General features: G+C 32.6%; 1 protein-coding gene across 1 annotated transcript; it reads right to left on the reverse strand.

Annotated features, from left to right (window-relative positions):
• Positions 1–3,574: 3,574 nt before the first annotated feature.
• On the reverse strand, positions 3,575–22,388 carry LOC143076331 (S-adenosyl-L-methionine-dependent tRNA 4-demethylwyosine synthase TYW1-like). Its single transcript, XM_076252049.1, has 15 exons — positions 22,189–22,388; positions 13,860–13,998; positions 13,105–13,242; positions 12,633–12,734; positions 11,805–11,999; positions 10,958–11,057; positions 10,544–10,728; positions 9,805–9,951; positions 8,889–9,032; positions 8,317–8,435; positions 7,824–7,933; positions 7,275–7,452; positions 6,531–6,777; positions 5,229–5,396; positions 3,575–4,215 (listed from the first exon to the last, which is right to left on the reverse strand). Exons 2-15 carry the CDS (start codon positions 13,986–13,988, stop codon positions 4,003–4,005), a joined length of 2,175 nt encoding a protein of 724 aa, XP_076108164.1. The 5' UTR covers positions 13,989–13,998; positions 22,189–22,388; the 3' UTR covers positions 3,575–4,002.
• Positions 22,389–26,061: the final 3,673 nt, after the last annotated feature.

Raw genomic sequence — 26,061 nt, forward strand, 5'->3', positions numbered from 1 at the left:
AAAACTTAATCTGATTCACTGATCCATTAAATGAGGTTGAGGTCAAGTGAAAACAAGTATGAGGACCTTGAAAGGTACTGACATACCAAATATGGTTATCCTTTACTTTAAAAGTACTTTTATTCGTGGGGAACCAATTTTCGTGGTTTTCGTGGATGACTTTATCCAAAATGAAATAACTGTTGTCCAAATCAAGACATCGAAAAATCCCAATGTAAGTTTAACTACTGATATGATCTAGATAATACATTGAATATCGCCAAATTTGAGAATACTATAACTGTAGTCACAGGGCAAACGCACTATGAACTACAACTGCAAGCAGAATTATACCTATTTAATCTTTAACCAGGTGCTCCGCAGGGCGCAGCTTTATACGACCGCAGAGGTCGAACCCTGAACAGTTGGGGCAAGTATGGACAAAACATTCAAGCGTGATACAGCACTGAATTTGGATTGTGATCAAATTTTTGACATTACATGGTTTTTTTTACACAAAACAAATGTCAAGATTTTACAAATCAATTAAAGATTTCTTCTTCAAACTTATTTAAATCTAAAATTAAATAGTTGACACAGCATAGGTTTCTGACACAGAATGAATGTGGTCTAATGAACTTAAAACATTTTTTTGCCTTTGAGCAATTCACTATGCTGGTGAATATTAATCCTCTAAAAAAAATGTTTGAAGAAATTTTCTTTTTATTTATGAAATCTGAAATGAAAAAAATTTACCCCCCCCCCATTTTTTTTCACATCCCCGTTTCCCCCCTTTTTTTTCACATCCCCGTTTCCCTTTTTCCAAAACTGATATCAATTCAAATTTCTAATGGAGTTTGCAACAATAACTACTCTTTTAAATACATCATAAAATATTAAAATGTAAAATAAAGTGCTTGTTATCACTGAATGGTAAAGATTGGTTGGTAGTAAAAGAGAATATACATTGTTTATTGTATAAAACAATAAAAAAAACTTCATCAGCAACATTTAATATTGGCAAATTTCCAATGAAGTTATTTACATAAAGTTATTGGCAAATAAAAATAGAAAATGACATCATAGTCATGTCTGGCAAATGTCCAACATACATTATCTAAAAACAATTTAGATAAGATAAGGAAAAAAAGCTTCATCAGCAACATTTTATATTGGCAAATTTCCAATGAAGTTAATTACATAAAGTTATTGGCAAATAAAAATAGAAAATGACATCATAGTCATGTCTGGCAAATTTCCAACATATATTATCAACTACTATTCTATACAAAGAAAGATAACTCCAATTGAAAATTAATTGCTATTGCACAATATTGTGCAATTAGATATTTCTTGCTATTGTGCAATACTGTGCAATTGAAAATTTCTTGCTATTGCACAATACTTGATATGGAATCCTGATTTGGACCAACTTGAAAACTGGGCCCATATTCAAAAATCAAAGTACATGTTAAGATAAAGCATATCAAATAAGCCCAAGAATTTAATTTTTGTTAAAATCAAACTTGGTTTAATTTTGGACCCTTTGGACCTTAATGTAGACCAATTTGAAAACTGGACCAAAAATTAAGAATCTACATACACAGTTAGATTTGGCATATCAAAGAACCCGGGGCCATTTATTCAATTTTTGATGAAATCAAACAAAGTTTAATTTTGGACCCCCATTTGGACCAACTTGAAAACTAGGCCAATAATTAAAAATCTAAGTACATTTTTAAATTCAGCATATCAAAGAACCCCAAAGATTCAATTTTTGTTAAAATCAAACTAAGTTTAATTTTGGACCCTTTGGACCTTAATGTAGACCAATTTGAAAACGGAACCAAAAATTAAGAATATACATACATAGTTAGATTCGGCATATCAAAGAACTCCAATTATTCAATTTTTGATGAAATCACACAAAGTTCAATTTTGGACCCTTTGGGCCCCTTATTCCTAAACTGTTGGGACCAAAACTCCCAAAATCAAACCCAACCTTCCTTTTATGGTCATAAACCTTGTGTTTAAATTTCATAGATTTCTATTTACTTATACTAAAGTTATGGTGCAAAAACCAAAAATAATGCTTATTTTGGGCCCCTTTTTGGCCCCTAATTCATAAACTGTTGTGACCTCAACTCCAAAAATCAATCCCAACCTGCATTTTGTGGTCAAAAATCTTGTGTTTAAATTTCATTGATTTCTATTCACTTATACTAAAGTTATTGTGCGAAAACCAAGAATAATGCTTATTTGGGCCCTTTTTTGGCCCGTAATTCCTAAACTGTTGGAACCAAAACTCCCAAAATCAATCCCAACCGTCTTTTTGTGGTCATAAACCTTGTGTCAAAATTTCATAGATTTCTATTCACTTAAACTAAAGTTATAGTGCGAAAACCAAGAAAATGCTTATTTGGGCCCTTTTTGGCCCCTAATTCCTAAAATATTGGGACCAAAACTCCCAAAATCAATCCCAACCTTCCTTTTGTGGTTATAAACCTTGTGTTAAAATTTCATTGATTTCTATTCACTTTCACTAAAGTTAGAGTGCGAAAACTAAAAGTATTCGGACGACGACGACGACGACGCAGACGACGACGACGACGCAGACGACGACGTCGACGCAGACGACGACGCCAACGTGATAGCAATATACGACCAAAAAATTAAAATTTTTGCGGTCGTATAAAAACCTAAACTGGACAACCTTTGATCTTTAATTCTCAGTCATAAAAAAGATATTTTTGATCGTTGAAAGTCAGATTTTTTTGTTTTACAATTCAAGATACGTTTACAGCAATTGTTTATGTAAATATGTTCTTTGGGTAACATGTTTATGGCTTAATTAACACCTTTGATGATCTTTAATCTGTTGATCACTCTTCTCGGGTTAGTGTGATCGATACGATTTACACAGGTCAATGTTCTCTTTGCAATTTCCTTCATTTCATTTTTTTTTTTTGGAAAACTAAAATCCATGAATTAAAAAACCCACGAACGTGTAAATGTTGCTCAAACCGAAAATTGATACCCACGAATTAAAGTACTATCATAGTACCTCATAATATGAGAGAAATTAAGATTACTAAAATTTTAACTTTTTTTCAAGTAGTCACTGAACCGTGCATGAAAATGAGGTGAAGGACAATGGACATATGACAGACAGAAACTTTGCATCATAAGGCATCTAAATACAAAGGATTCAGGTCTTCTACCTTATGAAATATAAAGCTTCTAAGAAGTTTGTTAATGTTGCCACCGGATCACTATCCCTATGTCGAGCGTTTTGCAACAGAAGTTGCAGGCTTGACAAAAACGTGCAATTAAAAATTAACAATACAATGAACAAATAGAAAAGAAACCTTTGCATTGAATCTGTAAAAAAATCTCTCATATTCATTAAGAAGAGCTTTTATTCATTCAGTTTATCTTAATATGCTGTAATAAAGAGAATAGGATTAATGAAGCAAAAATATTGCCCAACCATAAAACAAGTAGAAAAAACAGATGAAAATGTCAGTTGGTGCAACACCTGTTTCATAAATAACCTTTATATAAGTTCAAAATAAAACATAAATGACGAAGAACATGTGATGGATAAATATGATTTATTATGGTGATATAGGATATAATGAAGGGGCTAATGGACATGTTCATTGAACTTCTCATTCATTCTCACTTATTCCAAACTGAAATAAAAAGTTTATTGCACTCTACTATGTGATGACAAGACCGAGCCTTTATTATGTACAGTTCAAAATCAGGTTCACATATTCAGAGATAAAAGATTTCATCAACACTAATTAAACTTTACACCCTTACACCTTTTTTCATAAAACAGATGTATATATGAATAATATTTTGGTTACCCAACACTCTCCAATGAAATAATCATAACAAACAACATTAGAATTATCAAAAACTCTTGACATGTTTATACTAAATATTTTAATATCCTTCATAACAATATCATGATAATAATTAAAAAATCACAGCAGGTAAAAACATGTGCAAATATCAGCATCCTCCAATATCTTTCTGTTTTTTCCTGAAGAATCTGGTCTCCACAGGATCAAAGCCTTGTTCCTTTGCTCCAAACACAGCCCATGATGGAGTCTTAGCCATGTAATCTTCAGCTGAAAATGTCTTTTGTGATTCATTAAAACCCTTAATTAACTGATGAAATTTGGGGTAGTCAATCCACGTCCACCATTCACCATCCACTTTAAACTGTAATGAAAAAAAATATATATTCCTTACAGATGTAAAGATTTTAATTGGACTTTGATATACTTAACAATCAATTTTGATGCAAACTTTGAAATTCCTTTTGAATTATATTGACAACTAGAAAAAAAAATCAGCTCAAGGGTCTCTTTGAGACTACTTGAAATGGTTATGGTGATACACATCTTTGGTTTGGGTTTCTCAAACTGTTTTTATGCACTGGTGCATTATGTTGATAGTTTTGATTATTTTGTCAGTTGTTTTTGCATAGAAGTTTGAATGTTTAATCAGTAGTTTCTGTCTCAGTGTTACACAGGTACTCCTGGAACTGAAGAAATAACTCAGAAAAGAGGACAACCTAAAACACTGATGATCAAAACATTTATCAGCGGTGATAGTTTGTAGTATTATCTTATTTTGAAAGGTCTGAGTCAAGTTCTGTCTCTGAGATATATGGGTGCTCCAAGAATGGAGTAAATAACTAAATGTGATATTACTCTCTGCTGATTTAAACATTTCTTTAGTGGTGCGAGATTTTAGTACTTTTTTTTGAGTGGTGATATGTTCTGTCTCTGTGTGACACAGGTGCTCTTGGAAAGGAGGGATTTACTTAGAGAAGAAAACAATATAATGATTAAAACACATTTCTTCAAGTATGTTATATTTACTTTTTTTTGGGGTGAAGTGAGTTTGATAAAGTGAAGCATGTTGTAATAGTTAGTGAGAGTGTTTGAGTGGTGCAAAGGACACAGCTATGGAACTTTATTTGAGGTTAAATCTAGTACGCTTTGCTCATTAATGCAACTGCTATATGAAGTTATAAAGTACACAACCTATCTATTAATAAATAAAACTTCAGACAACCGTCAGCTTGGAGACAAACCGCCTAAACACCGAAAAACAATCACTTTTCTTTCAAATATTTTCTATTGTAATGCAAACAAATCCACATGAAAAAAAGGATTCATTGTATGTTGGAAAAACTTGAAACTTAGGATTCCTATAATAAAACTCACCTTAGTATTAGCAATAAGTATACAGTTAGAATGTTCATGCTCAGAAGCTATCTCGTATTCATCCAATCTATCAGTCAGCTGTTTGACGAAGTGTACTACTTCCTCATGCCAGGGGACATTTTGCATGGTCAAGCTAGAGGCTTTGGATTCTCCACAGTAAGTTACACCCTATGAAAAAACAAAATCGTTTTTGGTTTAATTGTAGTGGTTCATGAAGCAGCTTTTAACAGCTGTTAACATTTAAAACAGTCTTTTTTATATTCTATATGAAAAAATTTTGTGCATATTCTATTGTACTACATGAATAGATTTTGATCTCCTTTTATTCTAAATCTACCTGCAATCAGACTTATTATCAAAATAGAACTGGATAATCTATACATGCAATCAAAACAATTTAAAACTAATCATACTTTTCGAGTAAATCATGAAAAGAATTCTTTTTTTTAAATGATTAACAAGGCTACAGGTTCAACCCAAAACACATGTGACCCATCTCATTTTTCTTGACATCTTATTTTTCGGTATCAATGATTGCTACTACTTTTTTTCAAAATACTTGTATCACATTTACTCTCTTTATCTATAATTTGAACATGACACAAAATTAGTGATTAGTGTTTAACACCATTTTTCGTACTAATGGCTATTTCATGGCAGTCAGTTTATACCGGTGGTAGAAATTGGAGTGCCTAAATAGCACCACAACCATCGGCAGGAAAACTGATAATCATTGTCCATTAAGATTGAAGATGAGGACGCCACGGGGGGGTCTCTTCCTATATAAAGGTATATACATATGTGCCGCTGGAATGGGTCCCTTTTTTGATCCGTCAAATATATCAATGGGGTGCAATTTTACCGAGGAAATATATCAATAGGTAGTAATTGACCGATTGTGATATATCAATGGGTCATAAATATATGAATGGGTTATGATTTCGCTGTGAAATATATGTATAGGTAGGGATTTCACAATTATTCAATATATGAATGGGGGGTGTTTTTAAAATCCCAGCTGCACACCTGTACCCAAAATCCCATGTTGAGACCCCCCCGTGGAGGACGCGTGCCACGTCACATGTGTGGTTTGAACTTATAACCTCACTATTATCAGACTAGTGATGCAGTAGTTAGAACAATCTGCCACCCACTGAGGCCTCATCATGAAACTTCATTATTTTGCTTATTTCTTTCATTTGAAAAACAACAACACCCTATTGACTTTAGCTTATAGAAATAAGTTTTGAGTGTTTATAATTTTCCTTGTCATAAAGTATTACACCTAACACTATTATTTACCTTAATTTCTATAAAATCAGGTTTTCCGAGTGACACTAAATCAGCATAATTATCAAGTTCATCAGTATTCCAGGCTTTTACTAATGTTAATCTATACACAGTTCTTTGACGCTTAGCACTTAAAGCTTTTAAACTCTCTATAAATCTTTCCCAGAAGTCTTTGAATAATGGACGATCAATTTTCTTTAAACTTTCTTTTGTACTGGCATCAATACTGACATATAACTGTGTGACGGGAACCAGATTGCTGAAATAATATGTATCAGGTTAGAAGGTAAAATAACAATTATATCAAACTCAGAGGGAAATTCTAACTGGAAAGTGCCAAGTAAGTAAATAAGTAAATGGCAATATAAGAAGGTCAAACACATCAAAGGAATGGATAACAACTGTCATATTCCTGACTTTGTACAGACATTTTTTTTGGATAGAAAATGGTGGATTAAACCTTGGTTTTATAGCTTGTTAAACCTCTCACTGGTATGACCATAAATTCTTTGCCTTCTTTCACAAAAAAGTCAAATTTGACACTTTTAGTAATCTATATTGCTAATACCTATATGACTGGCTTACATACTCTCTCACTTTTAAATTTATACAAATGTATTTAAATGGTATCCCTAAACATATATTTATCGACAGTATCCATGGTAGTGTTGAATTCTTTGAAAATTAACACATGCAAAGCATCACAAATTAAAGAATAAAGAATAAAACTTGTATTTATACTGACTTATTCCATACCTAATTGCATCAGGAAATTGTGCATTAGTAACTAAGAAAGACGAGATGCCTTTTCCATGAAGAAGTTCTATGAATTTGTTGATTTCTGGGTACATGATAGGTTCTCCTACTAAGGACAAGGCACAGTGTTGAGGTTCTAAACCTTCTGCAAATCTTTCTGCTTTTACTCCAGGGACACCTGTTTTTACAAAGGAAAATAAGTATTCATAATATTACAACATGTCTGCGTTTGACTCCACTAAATCTGAGATGATTTGTGGTCGATCGGTGAACCAGGGTGCAATATATAGTATACAATTGTTTCTCTTAAAGTAGGGAAATATGAATATTTGTTAACCAAAGAACATTCATAATTCCTGCAGGTATCTTCCAAGGAAAATATATATTTTACATTCAAATCGAAACATTGTAGAATGTTATGTTTAAAGAACTTATTGATCCTATTATCCAACAAGCAATGACAAATCAAAATATAATGACCATTTAATGTTGTGTTGAATCTTATATCTGAAAAATTAAATTGTAAAAAGACATGAATCATGCACTGACCTTTGAACTGTTTGATTAAGCCCACATGGTTATCTAGAGCACCCTGGAAAACAGTATTTGCATCGTCCATCTTCCATCTCCATTCTGTACCTACAGGGTTAGTATGATGTCTGAAAAAGGGGGGAACATCATGAGATCAATATGCATTCCTTCATTGTTTGAAAAAATTCAAAAACAATAAATTTTGAACTTCAAAACTGATTTACTTATTTCATACACAAGTGCTTTCGAATGTCAAAGACAAGAAAGAGTTTTCTGTTTGTCTGAAATAAAAAAAGTTTAACTGAGAATTATTGCTTGAAATAATGATTTTAGAAACAGGAAGTTGACAAGCAATGGATGTGAAAATGCATCACAAGGTAGATGTTGAGTACAAGATACATGGACAGACAGATGTTTTAAATGCTACATCAGACATTATTGACTCTATTAGGTATCACTCTTCCAAAAACACCTAAGCCAACAGAGCCATCCTTTTTTATGCAACACCTACCTCCAACAAAAGACACATTTATTTGCACAAGCCAGACTAGGTGTAGTTTCCATACATCTGTGACTCTCTATACCATAAAATGCATGCTTGTAACAACCTCCTCTTCCTCTTAACATAGACTGAAATTAAAAGCAGTGAGATAATATACTGTAAATTCAGAATTTATTGTGTGCATTTATTATTGCGATTTGGTCATTTTAGACAAAATGCGATTTTAAGTTTTGCGATATTCGAAAAAATACTGTTTGATTCATATAAAAAATATCAAAATGGGACTTTTAATTATTGTGATGATAACCCTGTCGCATTTTTTGCAATAATAAAAACATCGCAATAATTTCTGAATTTACAGTAAGTTAGGAACCATATGTTCAGTTGTTGTTGTTTGTTGATGTGGTTCATAAGTGTTTCTCTTTTCTCTTTTTTTTACATCTTTTTCCTATAGTTTAGACCATTGCTTTTTTGTTTGAATTGTTTTACACTAGTCATTTTGAGACCCTCTATAGCTTACTGTTTAGTGTGAGCCAATGCTGTGTTGAAGGCAATATCTATAATATTTCTTAATTTATTACCTTTGTCCATCTACATAGCTTGACCCCTGAGTGTGACCCTATCAGCCTGTATCCCTGTTTCTCTAATGCCTTCCTTAGCATAGGTGTAACCATTTCTCTAGGTTCACCAGTTGACTGTGCTGATTCTTCTTTCTTTCTTCTTACCTTAAAACAAACTGGTCATTTTTTAAAAGGGCATTGGTCAATTGGATAAAACCTTTAATAATAAGTTACTGTAAATTCAGAAATTATTGCGAGGTTTTTATTATAGCAAAAAATGCGACAGAGTTGTAATCGCAATAATTTAATCTCGCATTTTCAAATATTTTATATGAATTAAACAGGATTTTTCTCAAAAATCGTAAAAATTAAAATCGCATTTAAGTTTAAAATGAGAAAATCGCAATAATAAATGCACGTAATAATTTCTGAATTTATAGTACATGAAATATTCATAGGTGATTGACTGATTTCTAACTGATTATAATATATACAGGAAATACAATTATTGACTTTTGATTAAGTTAATACAATTTGTTATCAACCCCAGAGATATTATATTCATTGAGACTTATAGTTTTTCTATGTTGGAATTGGTCTGATCAGGAACATGGTTTCACTAAACACTATAGTCAATGGAACATATCATTATCTTGCCAATCACTGAAATGGAGAAAACTACAACTAAACCCCATTTGAGAACACAGAAAGTGCAAAAGATTCTTTGAGGTTGGCACTTGATATATAATTAATTATCTTTACAATCACCAAAAGGATAGGACTACTGCTATTCACCACCTTGATGCACAGAAGAAATAGGTGTTCTTTGAGCTTGGCTAAGTGAAAACAAAAACTTAAATATGCCATTAAATACCTAAAATCACTATTTCCCAAATAACTATTTAAAAATATCTAACATGTCAAATATTAAACTTACTTTTGCTTTTTTCATAGTTTGCATGACTTTGCCCAGATCCTCTAGATCTACGACCCCATTGGTTGTCTGTAATGACGAACCATCTCCATCCTCATTTAACAATTCCTCAGCATTGTCTTCCTCTTCTGTAGTCGTCTCATACAGATCCTAGACAAAGAACAAAAAAATATATGATTATTAGTAGACAATATCCCCCAAAATAAAGCCCATCCTTCCTTTTGTGGTATGAAACCTTGTGTTGCAATTTCATAGGGATACTTATATACTAAAGTTATGCCTGGAAACCAAATGCCTTGACCACTACAATGATGAGGACTATGAAGACAACAGTGTCACACCCTTATATGACCCTTTAATGACATATATCATCATCCTAATATCATAAATTTGAGGAAAATAAGATTGTTTACTTTCAAACAGTCAATAGAACTGAGGACAGGTCAATTCTAAAAATATTTACCTCAATTTGTATTTTGATTGTAATTTTCTTTTTTTTCTCACATGTTATATTTTTGTGTATTATGACAATAACAGATTAAATTCAATTGAATTAAATTACATTCTGGAGCGGGTTTTTTCTACTTTGTAAAACAATGAAAAGCTAAAGTGTATTTAAATATAAAGTTATAAGTTGACAATTTTCATAGAGGACTCAATTGCACAAAGATAAAAGCAACAAATTACTTGAATTCAGCAAATCTAATCATTATCACGAACAATTATAAATACAATGAGTTACCTCCCCTTCTTCCTCTTCCTCCTCCTCACTACTACACTTCCCCCCATCTTCCTTACATTTACACTTCCCATCACATGTTTTCTTGCCTGTCCCACAGGTATCTGTAACAACTGTATCATCATCTTTTACTTTCTTTGATTTTTTCCAAAACTCTTTCTTCCATGCTGTGAAATCCTTCTCCATTCCTGAAATAAATATGGTATAAAAAGTAATGATTTGTTTGGAGATATTCAATAATTGATTTGATACTTTTTTGCCTGTTTTCAGTAATATTCAATTCAGAATCTTATAGAAGTGTTGGACCTTTAGTAAATATAAAATGAAAATTGATTTTTTTTCCTGCATTTTGGAGTGATTCAAGAATGAATAAAAGCTTTAAATTACATAATTGTAAAAACAAATATGCCTGCTAACCTCCCTTCAAACTTTCTGCTACATTTTCATCCCCTAAACCAACAGGAAGTATTGGTTTTGCTGATAATTCTCTGAAAAAACGATCAACCTTCTTTCCAACCTGTAAAAGACATGAATGAAAATTGAACTTTTTTTTCACAAGAACAAACATCAGGCTTAGAATTCACTTTAAGAATTCAATGGTTAGATCAAATAATGTAAGTGATGTTGCTAAATTAGATGCATACTAGGGACATGGTTGACATTTCTTTTAGAATTCAATCACACATAATATAAATTATCATTTACTAAAAGAATTTATCATAAATAACAAAGTTTTGTTAATGTTAGTAAGTTAAAAAATTTCAACTTTTTTGGGTGGGTTTTTTCAATTCAGCATATTCTTTGTAAAACATAAATTTTACATCATTGGCTCTGATTTCTATGAGTTTGAGAATATTCATTAGAAAAATTATCTAATTAACCTTGCCCATAATTGTAAAAGCAGATGACGCCCATTGCTAAGGGAGCTACCATTTGTACATTTAGCTTCCTAAAACAATTAGTTCGTATTCAATTCATTGAATTTTTAAATTGTTTAAAGCATTGATCTTCTTCCCAAAAAATAAATGATATAATTCATTTCAAAGGAGTGGGTTCGATAAAGCATGTAAATTGGCCCTGATTTCTAGCTACAATCTTAAATTGGTATTAATTGATCAATATCACAATGAATATTCCTATTAACTTATAAAAAACAAAATAGGAATAATTTCTTAAAAATTGACGAATTTGCTTTCTATTGATGACACCACAAATAACACTGATATTTGGCCATTATCGAATTTAAGATGAGTTATTAGCTTACAGCATTATAATTTTCTGTGTACAATGAGTTCCCAAGTCCAAATACAGCATAATGAAGCTCTTTCAGTAATGCCTTGGGTATTCTGAAATCAGTTGAGCTTTCCTCTAACCATTTACAAAACCATTCAGATCCCTCTGGTGGTGTGCCATCGGTGTAGGTGGAGATAAATAAGACAACCCACACACCATTTTCACCCTGTAATGTAAAACAACAAATATTGACCGCTCAAATAATTCTATCAGATATAGCTTTAAAATAATATGTCAGACTGTTTAACTGTGATAGATCATAAAATATTAATCAACAAGAGTGGTACAGTTGAGTAAACTGAATTTTTAAGTCTCATGGACAATCACAATGACTGTGTTTGGATATAAACATAAGGCATCCTATAATTACCCATATGTATCTTTGGGTACCAATTATTTTATATTTTAATATATATATTTTGGTTGCCTCGCGTGCAGGAGGTCGTGGGTTCAAACCCAAACTGGTGCAAACTGAAGACGGGTAAATTGGTATCTACTGCTTCTCTCCTGAGCACGGAACATTATAGAGTAAGAACAACGATTGGTTGGCTTGAAGTAAAAAAATTGTGTCCTATTAAAGTGACAGGTCTTCCTGCAGACTGTTTACCTTGTGAACTAGCACTAGTACAAAGCAGGCTGAATATTCAAATTACATTAACATCTTCTTATCCTGAATATGCATATTAATTTGCAATTTGACATTACATATTCATCCATCCAACATCATCATCTTATCATCAAACTAATAAATAAGAATGGTTATTTTCTATCATAAGAATGGTTATTTTCTATCACATACCTCTGTAACCAGATTATCCTCTGGATCGTATGTCTTTAAGTCTAAAACCTCTGCCTCATGACCTCGCTCTGTAGCTTCTCGACAAAGATTATCTGCAAGCATCTGAGGAAAAACATAACATATGAATAAAATAAGCATTGTGTATAAGTTTCATATCATTTGGTTGAGGCAAACTAAATTTAGAGAATGGAAACCAATTTTGGGATGTAGACATACATACGTACAGACAGACAAGGATAAAACTGCAAGCCTAAGGGCAGAGGCATAACAAGGGTAAAACTTAATGTCCCCTCCGCTTCAGCAGGAGCATAAAAATCAGTGAATCTTGAAAATTCATATAATGTGGATGCATTTATTTTTGAGGGTAACAAATTAAGGAACAATTCTTTTTTCAACATGTTCAAGGATAACTAATTTTTGGGCTTGAGGTTAAATGTATTTTATTTCAGCAAACCTATCAAATCATCCAAACCTTTGCATTTCCAGTTTGTGTTCCGAAGAATATTTTTATTTTCCTTTTCTTTGTTATCTTCTGTCTGCTGTTTGCATGCAGTTCTATCACATTCTCATTTGTTATTGGTAGTTCTGTGCTTTTCTGATCCTCAACTTTCTGAAATATCCAAGTACCATCATATGCATAATAAAAGGTAATGTTAAGGTTAATTGATGAAAACACATAAATTACAGCACCTGGTGATTACTAGCCTGACCAGTTTAAGTCCTCAAGGACCTTCTTCAGAAGCAGAATGATGGATTGGTAGTGGCATTCTGTTTATATGTAGTCACTACTAGTTTCCGAAAAATATCTGTTACCGGATATATGCTTTCAAAATAGATAATACAAACAGTTGGAAAACACCTGAACTATATATATATAAATAGTTAACTATTAAGACAGACTTGCTCCAAAGAGATTGTATACAAATTGTATTAAAAGAAATACAGAAGCAGTTCACGATTTTATACACAAATAATATAAAGTGTCCTTAATTTTACTGAGTCTCCATAGGCATGATAGGTGTAGGCTCTATGTTTCCAAAATTAAACATAATACATCAGCAAGGCTTGTAGCTTAATTATTGATTAGATATTTCACTTTTATTCAAGTTTGAAACATGAAAAATTCTATTGGTTTTTTTTTATAGATTGTATCAAATGCTGCTTTAAATTTTTCTAAAATTCCACATACAGCATGGTATAAAATATAACAATACATGTAACACAAACCTCTGAACTGTTTTCATTTTTTCTTCCAGAATTCCACATCCAGATCAAACAAATGGTTGCTAGGAGTAAGGTCCATACAGGAATCTGAAAGCTCTCAAAGATATAAGAACTTAGTAATTTTTCCAGCATGATGATTTTTCTGAAAAATATTTTTTTTTTTTATGAAAATGTGTGATCATGTCATGCATGTAACTTTATATGAGAGATGTGACAATGGTGACACTTAAATCAAATTAATAGCAATAGAATAATACTATCCTACATGTCCTAAAATGCTAAAATCTAGTTTATACCATTTTATTTTCAAAAATAAAATAAAAAGTATGGTTCACAAAATTTTTTCAAGCTATTATGCAAGATTGTCAGAATTTATAATGTGTATACAAAGAAAGACCATGTGCCACTTTATCATGTTTATAACGGTGACAGCTAAGTTTATCCCTTAACCATGTTAACTTGCTTTAAAAGCCTGGTCTCATTGATTTACCATGGTTGATGAAAAAAGTATTTATTATCACATTTAAGGTGGCTCGCGGGTCTAAATCAAAATTTTATTTTAATATAGGATTTCACTATATTTTTCTACAAATGAACTTTATCTTATACTTTACTTTTTTTCTGTTGAACTAATAGGAGAAAAAAATGTAATATCGAAATAAAAAAAGAACTAAATTACAGAAATCGCTCAAATTTTACAAAAGTTTACCTAAGTAGAGCTTATTAGAAAATAATAAGAAAAAATATAGGTAACTGATGAGTAAAAAAGATAATTCAATTTAATGCCAAAAATGGTATTTTTGCACCAAAGAGAGATAATTTGGAGCTTTTTCAATGATATATACATTTTTAAAAGTCATCTCGGGCCAACACAAATTGATTTTTTAATGATTTTTGTACCATATGATAAAGGGACAACTAACTTAGGTAATAAATAAAATTTGTAATGAAAAATAACTGTGTATTTTTTTTCCGAAATTCTAATACCTTTGAGCCTCCTTAATTCTAAAATAAATTATCAAGGCTTTGTATTTTGTTTCTGCCCAAAGTTACCAGAGTTCCCAAGTGCCCACAAAAAATAAAACTTATAATGTTTTAATTAACAAATAACCAACACATATTACTACATATTTAGAAAATTTAAGGAATAAAGAATAGATAACATCAATTCACCGTTTCAGAATCTAATGCATGCTGGGTAATATTTTCAAAAGCGTACAAAAACGTGTTTAAAACGTTATAAACAATGGAAATTCAACCAATGACGTAACGTTATTTTCACTTTGGGGAACGAACAATGAAATTACCCATGATGCTTTAGATTCTGAAACGGCCAATTGTATGAATGTATGTTATTATAATAATGTATGTTCTGCATCTTCCTCCTTTAGCATGTTCAGTAGGAGCATAGGAGCACCACCATGGGTTATGGTGTAAAAAGGAAGACATTTAAGGTTCATCATAATCTTTTGGCTAAAATAGACATATTTACACCACAACTTTCACTCTGAGTACAGAAAAACATGAGCACCTGCAAAAGTTTTAAGGCATGGCTGGACCTAGATACTTAAATTTTAAATGTATTTTATGGTTCAGAAAATTATTTACTTTTCTGGTTATTGCTATTCATTTTTTTTCATTCCTGCAGACAGTCAGGGGTACTACTTAAACAAGTGATTTCAAAATCACTTCTTTGAGTGATTTTGGCTGTTAAATATTAAAAAATTTCACACAGACTTTTCAAAATCCCTGAAACAAGTACAAATGTAATTGAAAAGTTAAAATGTAATCACTTCAATAAGTGTTTATAACATTTTTTGGATATTTTTCCCACACGGGCTTGATTATTTTATTGGTCAAAAGACAAGAATTCTATTTAAAAAAATGTACATGCAGAAATTGTCCTTTGCTTGATAAGCCTATCAGTTTTTACAGTTTATTTGAATATGCAACCAGATGCTCTGCAGAACGCAGCTTTATACGACCTCAGAGTTCAAACCCTGAACAGTTGGGGCAAGCATGGACACAAAATTCAAGCTTGATACAGCTCTGAATTTAGATTGTGATTAAATAGTTGTCACAACAAAGGTTTCTGACACAGAATGAATGTGGTCTAAGAACTTAAACTTAAAAATTTTAAACTAGACATTTACCTATTACAGTCAGGGGTACTACTTGTACAAGTGTATTTTATTTACTTGAAGAAGTAAAAAAAAATATACACATATAAGTAAATTTGTAGGATACTTATACAAGTGAATTTTATTTACTTGTCTAGGTAAAAAAAATTGCCTTAGTTATGTCCCTTAGTCATTCAGAATTTTTTACTTGTATAAGTAAAAAATCATCCTTTCTTCTTTTCTTGAATTCTTAAGATTTCTTTGCTCTAATAGAATTTTAAATTGTGTACCCTTTACATATATGTCTTTACTAATCATTTAAGTGTAATTTCATGGACATTGAAAATCCCATTTGTCTGTTATCTTCATAACACTGCTCATTTACAAGCCCCAAAGGAGCAATTTTTGATTGCCTTGCGCAAATATACAAGATCTTTGCTCAATCAGTTTCTTTGATGAATTAATGAGATGAAACATTGAACTTTAATGAAAAAATTTGAGCAAACCTGGGAAAAATCATTAAAGGCATGATTTTACATCTCAAAACTTTAGGATTTTTGTGGGATTGTAAGAAAAATTTACATATACAAGTAATTTTTTTAGAAAATTAAGGGGAAATAATTCAAACATTATTTATTTACTTGTATGTGTATATTTTTTTTTACTTCTTCAAGTAAATAAAATACACTTGTACAAGTTGTACCCCTGACTGTATTATCATGATTATGGTCCAATATCCAAAATCTAAATACATAGTTAGATTTAGCATATTAAAGAACCCCAAGATTTCAATTTTTGTGAAATCAAATAAAGTTCAATTTTGGACCCTTTAGACCTCAATGTGGACCAATTTGATAATCGGGCCCAAATATCAAAAATCTAAATACATGGTTAGATTCAGCATATATCAAAGAACCCCATACAATGTATATTCATTTTTTGTTGAAATCAAACAAAGTTTAATATTAGACCCTGATTTGGACCAACTTGAAAACTGGGCCTATAATCATTTAGGGGTACTACTTATTCAAGTAATTTTTATTCACTTGAAGAAGTAAAAAAAAAATATACACATATATAAGTAAATTTGTAGGATACTTATAAATACAAGTGAATTTTATTTTATACTTGTAAAGGTAAAAAAAAAAATGGCTTAGTTATGTCCCCTTAATTTAATTTTGGACCACGATTTGCCCCATAAGCAAAAATCTTAATACATGTTTATATTCAGCATATCAAAGAACCCCAAAGATTCAATTTCTGTTGAAATCAAACAAAGTTTAATTTTGGACCCCGATTTGGACCAACTTGAAAACTGGGCCCATAATCAAAAATCTAAGTACATCTTTAGATTCCAGTATATCAAAGAACCCCAAGAATTCAATTTTTGTTAAAATCAAACTAAGTTTTGGACCCTTTGGACCTTAATGTAGACCAATTTGAAAACAGGACCAAAAATTAAGAATCTACATACACAGTTAGATTCAGCATATCAAATAACCCATATTATTCAATTTATGATGAAATCAAACCAAGTTTAATTTTGGACCCTTTGGGCCCCCAATTCCAAAACTGTTGGGACCAAAACTCTCAAAATAAATCCCAACCTTCCTTTTGTGTTCATAAACCTTCTGTTTAAATTTTATAGATTTCTATTTACTTACACTAAAGTTATTGTGCGAACAACCAAGAAAAATGCTTATTTTGGCCCTTTTTGGCCCCTAATTCCTAAACTGTTGGGACCAAAACTCTTCAAATCGATCCCAACCTTCCTTTTGTGGTCATAAACCATGTGTTGAAATTTCATAGATTTCTATTAACTTAAACTTAAGTTATAGTGCGAAAACCAATGGAGGGGGAGGTAACTCTAAAACAGTGCATTTTCTGAAGGAATCTACATGGAATTTTCCTGTTTTGTATTTTAGCCGGGAAAAAAACATACTGTCAGCCTATCTTTTCTTTGAATATTCTCAAAGCATTGTCTAAAAGCTATCTTTTCCTAATTTATTTTACAATTCTATCATTTTGTTTAGTTTCTAATCACAGAATGGTGTTTTTTCGTGTATAATCCATACAAAATTGTGTCATTTTGTTACAACCTGTAGCTTGAGAAAATGAACAGTGACCCATCATTTTTATTATATTTTTGAACATATATCAATAGATACTACGTTTTGGCAAAATATGAACAAATTCTATCATTTTTATTTTAGACTCCCTTACCACATTTGTACCACCTTAACAGGGAGTCTCATTGGGGGGTTCTGATCCCAGATCCCGCTTACTGTTTTATCAGATTTCCGTATCCCTTTTACACTATGTACGTAGGCAATTCTCATTTTTTTGTAATTTCCTGTGTCCCGCTAGACTTCATTTCCCATTTTCACGGCACAATAATTTGACTTTCATGCTTACTAAAAATTGTCATTACCCATGTTACCCCGTCACTCTTAGACCGAAATGAGACCCACTTAACACACTGTATCGGTACATATTTAATGTGAGCATTTGCCTATCCAGTTTCCCAGCCTAGCCATGATGGGTCTTACTACCAGAAAGTAAGACCTGTTTTATCGATAGGCAACCCATGAAGGTATCTGTATTAACACATGCAAGTTATTTTCTGTAAATTATAACCCTATAGAGTGAATTTATCACAGACTGACATGGTCATAGTCTTAGTTTTACCTTGAGGTCAAGGTTTCATTTCATTCAAAATATTATACCGGTATGTAAAATTCATTGGATATTAATAAAGTTTATCATATAAGGATAAACTATTTTAATAAAAGTTTAACTCCGTTTTCCGGAATCAATCCCAATTGATTCTTAATTTAATCACATCAATAATACATCATTTCATGACGTCATTCATGCGTTATCAAACAAGTGCAAAACTGCCAACATAGCTAACAAATTCCAACCTCCCTCCCCATCCACCACCAAAAATAAAGATAAGAAAAATTCTGCTGCTGTGTTTTGAATTGTTTCAGGTTTTGTTGTGAAAGATGCAGTTATGCAGAGGAGTTGTGCAATGGATATACATGTACTTGCCACTAGACTAACAGCTCAGCTTGAAAAGACAGTGCCTTATTGTCAGTGGATGAGAAACCAGTTTATCGCATCAAATACTTGTTTAATGGACTTATTTTCAAGATTATTGACATTTGATATTTAACTATTTCTACATGACATTAACACTAGTACTTAATTCAGTATTTTATCGTTTCAAATTTGTTGTAAATTTAAAATAAATAGTCGTTACAGTATACATGGTATAGCTGGCGGGATATGGCAAGATGAAAATGGAACATGACCCCACATTGTACGCTAGCTTATATTTGGGGTTATATTCTTCTGTGTTCCCACAGAGATAAGATTGGGTCTTCTTTGAATGTACCAAAGAGACCGGTTCCTGAATTAGTCCCAGTTTGGAACTTAAGGTGTTCTCTTTGAAATTTATAATTAATAAGCTGCAATGGAAACCAAAGAGTTTGTGGGGGGAATATTTGCTACATGTACGTATCGGGGTTCATTTTTCATACGATCTCTCTATTTAGGATTTAACGTAGATGATTGTAGCTTTTATTGCCTACAGTGAAGCACAGTCTTGCCAAAAATAATGGTTCGGCGGTTTGTACATTCATCTTGCCTTATCTTGTCTGCGCAAAAAATTTAATACTGTAGCCATATCATTCCAAATTCTTTGTTGATTATATATTTATCTTTGAAAACAAAAGGAGCCGGTTTTACATTTCACACATACTACTAGTATTTCACCATTCACAATCGCCCTCTTTCACGTTCGCACCCTACATGTTTGCACCCTACATGTTCGCGCCAAATTTTAATTGGTTTTGTGTTTAATAACTTTGTAATCAAGTTTTGGCAAGTGTATTCTTATAAGTATAATTGTTGTCATTGTCTCAAAATAAAGTGTGACAGCATTTTTTTTTTGTGTTGAATCATGATGTTTTGGATATATAGTGTTTATTGTTAAAAAAAATGATAATCCCTTCTTCATAAAGTGGATTCTGTCAAAGTTTTATTTTGTATCGAATAACAGTACTCTTAATCATGCTTTGGTTAGTGTTTTGCTATAACTATTACTTTGTTTCATTGAGTTGTTTCAAATTAAAGTGATATTCTGACTACGTTTTTTTTGTGTGTTGAATAAATTTTATCATGTTTTGGTTATAATAGTGTATTGCTATATTTTATTGTTTCATTGTTTCAGATCAAAGGGACCAAGCTGTGTGTTTTTCATTTAAAATCTTCAATGTTTTACTCATACCAAGCTATAGATACATTCAACAATTTATGACAAAAATAAGCAAAGACCCATCGAAACAACATCTGATAAACAAATTTAATAATACTTTTAGATACTTGGATGATATTTTGGCTCTCAATAATGACGACTTCAGTATGTATATTAATGAAATTTATCCTGTTGAACTTACTTTAAATAAAGCTAATACTAACAATGACCACTGCCCTTTTCTCGATCTTGATATCTATATCACTAATGGAAAGCTGAATACTAAAATTTATGATAAAAGGGATGATTTTTCATTTCCTATCGTTAATTATCCGTTTTTAGATGGTGACGTTCCCTTGTCACCATCTTACGGTGTTTATATATCTCAACTTGTATGATTCGCTCGTGTATGTAACAATGTTTTAGATTTTAACGAGAGAAATTTATGTATTACTGAAAATTATTACACCAGGGTTTTCGATATCACAAACTAGTCAAAACATTTACTTAATTTTATCATCGGTATAAAGACATCATTCGTAAATATAGCTCAACATGCAGACTTCTAATACATTCAGGTATTTCACATTCAATTTTTTATGGAAATATTCTTTATAAAGCACAAAGGTGTCAGTATTCACCTCAGAAACTTACAAAACCTTTGAATAGACTTATTAAGAAGGGATATAATTACGATACTGTTGTCAAGTCATTAAAGATTGCATATTTTGGCGTTAATATTGAGTCACTGATAAGGTCTTTGCATCGGAACTTAACACATTTATTCTAAAAACAGTTGTTGGCATGACACGGGTTATGTTCTTCTCATACATGTTATGATGGTATGATACTAAACCCCTAACGGGAAGGATTGTGCCTGATGTTCATATGATGAAATCATAATCTTTCAGTCAGTTTAATTGAAGTCTGGAGCTGGCATGTCAGTTAACTGCTAGTAGTCTGTTGTTATTTATGTATTATTGTCATTTTGTTTATTTTCTTTGGTTACATCTTCTGACATCAGACTCAGACTTCTCTTGAACTGAATTTTAATGTGCGTATTGTTATGTGTTTACTTTTCTACATTGGTTAGAGGTATAGGGGGAGGGTTGAGATCTCACAAACGTGTTTAACCCCGCCGCATTTTTGCGCCTGTCCCAAGTCAGGAGCCACTGGCCTTTGTTAGTCTTGCATTATTTTAATTTTAGTTTCTTGTGTACAATTTGGAAATTAGTATGGCGTTCATTATCACTGGACTAGTATATATTTGTTTAGGGGCCAGCTGAAGGACGCCTCCGGGTGCGGGAATTTCTCGCTACATTGAACACCTGTTGGTGACCCTCTGCTGTTGTTTTTTATTTGGTCAGGTTGTTGTCTCTTTGACACATTCCCCATTTCCATTCTCAATTTTATTCAATATTTATACCAAAGCGATTTAAAATAACAAGCATGATTTTCCAATTATTTAAGTGGAATTTGAATTAAAATTGGGCGTGAACGTGAATGAAGAGTGCGAACGGACCTTTGGTGCCAACTTGCGAGGTGCGAACGTGTAGGGTGTGAAAGTGTATTGGGCGCGAACGGACCTGATACCGGTAAAGAGAGGGTTTGATTGCAAATGAGACATAATACACCTTATCGCTATTTGTCCGCCATTGCTGGAAATCACACAGGTTCCCGTAAAATTTTGACGTCATAAAACAAAATATCTGACGCCACAATGGAAAAGTGATTGTTGTTGACGTCAAAAGTTCAAGCGTCCGGGTCAGCCGGGATTAGCGATAAGGTGTATTAAGAAGAAAGCAAAAATTGGTTGATCGACCTTGAGACATACATGTATACAATATGAAGCAGTTCGGATCTTTGATTAAATCGTTTTGAGTACTTTTTATAAGATGACTATGATATTCTCTAAAATGTCTATAACAATAATCACATCCAAGTTGCTTACGTGACTGAGGTGGTTTAGAAATATTCGAATCTAAGCTCAATGACCATCCGATTCAATTCCTGATATTTTATGTAGGTTAAGACATATTACTTCTAATTAGATTCCTGACATTGGACATGCATCATGTTCTGAAAACTATGTATATTTTATTGTTCGTATTTTCGTTTTCTTCGAAACGAAAAACACGTTTGTGCAACTTCCGGTTTATTAGCGATTATAATATTGGACTCGTCATCGAAAGTCTTATTCCGGAACGAGTTGTCTGGGGAGTTCAAGTATAAATGTCCTAGTAAGATCTAGTAATTATTCCCCTACCGAGGACTACCGACGAAGTCGAAGGGGAGTTTCGGTGATGTTTGTCAATAAAGAAAACATGGAGTTCACATTTAATATTGACTAGTATATTCATTTTTTTTCTGTCCCTATACCTACCGAGAGTGCACAAAGTGTTTACCCTTGTCCGTCTGTATGTCTGTACATCACAAAGTAATTTTCTCAAAATAAATTTTGGTGGCATCTCTTTGACTGTTCTTATGTTAACTGTTATTACCCTTCAGAAATGGAAAGACTGGCAAATTTGCAGTTTCTGCAATTAATCTATGATAACTTTATAACTTGGCCTCATTCAAATGATTTGAAACATGCACTTATACACATTGTTATTACCATTTTACTCAGATTGTCTTTAAATTCAAGTGGTGTCAATTTCACTATTCTCAAGTGCTGTCTTATTATAAATGGGAAAAGAATTGACAAACCAGTACGATCAGGAGTTCCACAGGGTACAGTATTGGGACCACTTTGTTTCCTTATATATATATTAACGATATGGGAGAAACAATCTCATCAAAATCAACCCTACGTCTATTCGCTGACGACTTTCTATTATATAGATCCATCAAAGGTAGTGAGGACAGTTTAGGCAGCAACCATTTGATTTTCTGGGGGGGGGGGGGCTATGGTTTTTTTTTCTGTGCAAACTTTTTTTTTCGCCTGCGGCGAAAAACAATCTATTTTTTTCGCGACAAGTTGAAAACAATTTTTTTCTTTCAATAGCATTACATATAGTGGCAGCTGAGGGTGAAACAAACAATTTTTTTTTTCTCAGAATCAAAAACAAATTATTTTTTTCTCCAAAAACTGGAAACAAACTTTTTTTTCCAAAAAAAACCATAGCCCCCCCACCCCCCCTCCCCCCTCCAGAAAATCAAATGGTTGCTGCCTTACAACTTCAACACGATCTGACGGAACTAACCAAATGGGCGGAGAGATAGCAGATGACATTCCATCCAGCTAAATGCTACACACTTAGCTAGAGTATCAAGAAAGAAAAACCCAACAATAGAAGAGTATGAAATGATGGGACAACAACTATCCACAGTCCACCAATATCCATTCCTCAGAGTCGAATTATCAGAAGATCTCAGTTGGGATCCTCACATCAAAAAAGTCATCACAAAATCCAACCGAGTACTAGGATTCCTAAGACGCAACATCTAGAAGTGTCCACAAGACATCAAAGCGCAGGCCTATACATCGCTAGTGCGCCCACATCTTGAGTACGCCTCCACAGTTTTGGACCCATATCGAAAACACCACATTGACTCACTAGAAATGGTACAAAGAAGAGCTGCCAAATTTGCGACATCAACATACAGTCAGTCGGGAACCAGGGACAGTAACAAACATCATGACAACCCTAGAATGGCAAACGCTAGAATCTAGACGGAAATCTAGTAGAATGAGCATGTTCTACAAAGCCACACATGGTAAAGGCGGCAGTCAACATACCATCATACGTGAGAAGACCATCTACCTCAACTATACAATACCATCCAGAAAGATTTACTCAGATCAGTACCTCCACAGATGCCTACAAATACAGCTATATACCACGCACCATCACCGACTGGAACAGTCTGCCTCCTTGAGCCTTCCAAGCTACATCTCTGGAATGCTTCAAGGAGCAGCTTCGGAGACTACAGCTGTAAACAGAAACCACCTGATTTTATCCAATTTTAATTACACTTGTAAATACTGAGCACGCAGGTTGAGGTTTGCACAGCAGTATATGCGTTTTTGACTTCCACTGCAGATCAATAGTATAGATGTAAATAGATGTAGACATACTGTACTCTAACTTTAGTTATCTTAAATCAAATGTTATGAAACTTATGTACACAATGCTTATTACCACCGAACACAGATCAATTTAGAATTTGATTGGCATCTCTTTCGCTGTTCTTGAGTAATGTCATTTTGTAAATTGAAAAAAGAGCAGAATTTTCTGTATATTTATTTACATACATGATATATGTGTCAGTAGAAATATTTTTCATTTATTGAAATTTACAGTTAAAGTTCTATTTTGACCGTTTTCACCTACCAGTATGTTGTTCAGTGTTTTTGTTTCTTGATAGATTGGAAAATTACTATTTGTACCTTTTCTGTGGAAAAACTTCTCAACTAGTTCTCCCAATGCTTCTTCAATTTTAATATGTTGTTACTGACGACAAAATGATGCCAAGTTTGTATTATCTTTTTTCACTTAGACATGTAATCATTGAAAGATTAAAAAAAGGCACAGAAAATGCTAGGTCAAACAAGCCTGATATCACTATAAGTAAGTATACATCAATGTCATTCCCAATGTCTGCCATGTTAAGTTGCCTTAAAAAGAAAACGAAAACTTGGTTTGCTGTATATTTGACAGATCAATTTCTTTTATTGTTGTTTCTGCATAAAAATGCAAATATCCATGTTTCATCATCGCTCAAAGCTAATAACTCCTCTAAGAGGTATATTAAATATTTCAGCCATGTCAATTTTTGTTGGTAGATATCATCTTTAGTTAAACATTGTTGGTTATGTGTTACTAGTTTATTATATAAATTAATATAGTAACTGAAAATACATGTATGTGTAAAAATTGTCATTTAGGGGCAGTAACTCCATCACAAGAATTGATCTGTCAAATATATACAGCAAACCAAGTTTTCGTTTTCTTTTTAGGGTAACCATTGTTGAACTTATGATGGCAGACATTGGAATGACATTGAATGATAATTATACTTATAGAGATATCAGGCTTGTTTGACCTACCACATGCATTCTGTGCCTCTTTTTCAATCTATCAAGGATCACGTCTTTAACAGTACAAGAGAAAAAGATAATATCAAACTTTACCTCCATTTTGTCGTCACTAACAGCATATTAAAATTGAACTAGAGGGTACAAGGACCCTGTGTCGCTCACCTGATATTTTTATTTACAATTGATGCATGATAAATGCAACTGTTGTACTGTCGTTTAGTTTCAGAGATATAATACTAAAAAGTGCGTTTGAAACCTATGTTTTATTTCAGCCATGTGGGCAGGCAGGGTCATCATACACAGTGGTCACTGGATATCCTAGTGGTGATTTAAACCAAGTTTGTTTAAATTTGACAGTTGTTTCAGGGGAGAATTTTGTAAAATTTATCTAACGAGAAATGCAAAGTAATGAGAAAGTTGTGAAGTTGTTTTGTTGTTGCGCACCCCCCCCCCCCCCTTCCGCTCCCCCTTTGCCAAAAAAACCAAAAAGGTAATAAAAAAATATTATATAAGGGCAATCTATCCTATTAATGATTTCTGCAAAATTCAGTTGATTGTGCAAGGGTTGTATAGCCAGCTGAGGTCGTGAAAAACTCTCTTTTGTTGTTGCAGATAGATCTAGACCTGATAAACAATTTTACCACATGTCAGATTTGCTCTAAATGCTTTGGTTTTTGAGTGATAAGCCAAAAACTGCATTTTACCCCTAAGTTCTATTTTTAGTCATGGCGGCCATCTTGGTTGGTTGGCCAGGTCACCGGACACAATTTTTAAACTAGA

Source organism: Mytilus galloprovincialis, chromosome 5 (assembly GCF_965363235.1).
Source record: "Mytilus galloprovincialis chromosome 5, xbMytGall1.hap1.1, whole genome shotgun sequence".
Taxonomy (NCBI): Eukaryota; Metazoa; Mollusca; class Bivalvia; order Mytilida; family Mytilidae; genus Mytilus; species Mytilus galloprovincialis.

Bases quoted from the DNA above. Each gene is read 5' to 3' on its own strand.
- LOC143076331 (XM_076252049.1), bottom strand. From the start codon at position 13,988: ATGCTGGAAAAATTACTAAGTTCTTATATCTTTGAGAGCTTTCAGATT. The intron at 13,243-13,859 runs GTTTGTGTTACA...TGGATATTTCAG, and splicing joins AAAATGAAAACAGTTCAGAG to AAAGTTGAGGATCAGAAAAG. The intron at 11,058-11,804 runs GTAAGCTAATAA...TGTCTTTTACAG, and splicing joins ACACAGAAAATTATAATGCT to GTTGGAAAGAAGGTTGATCG.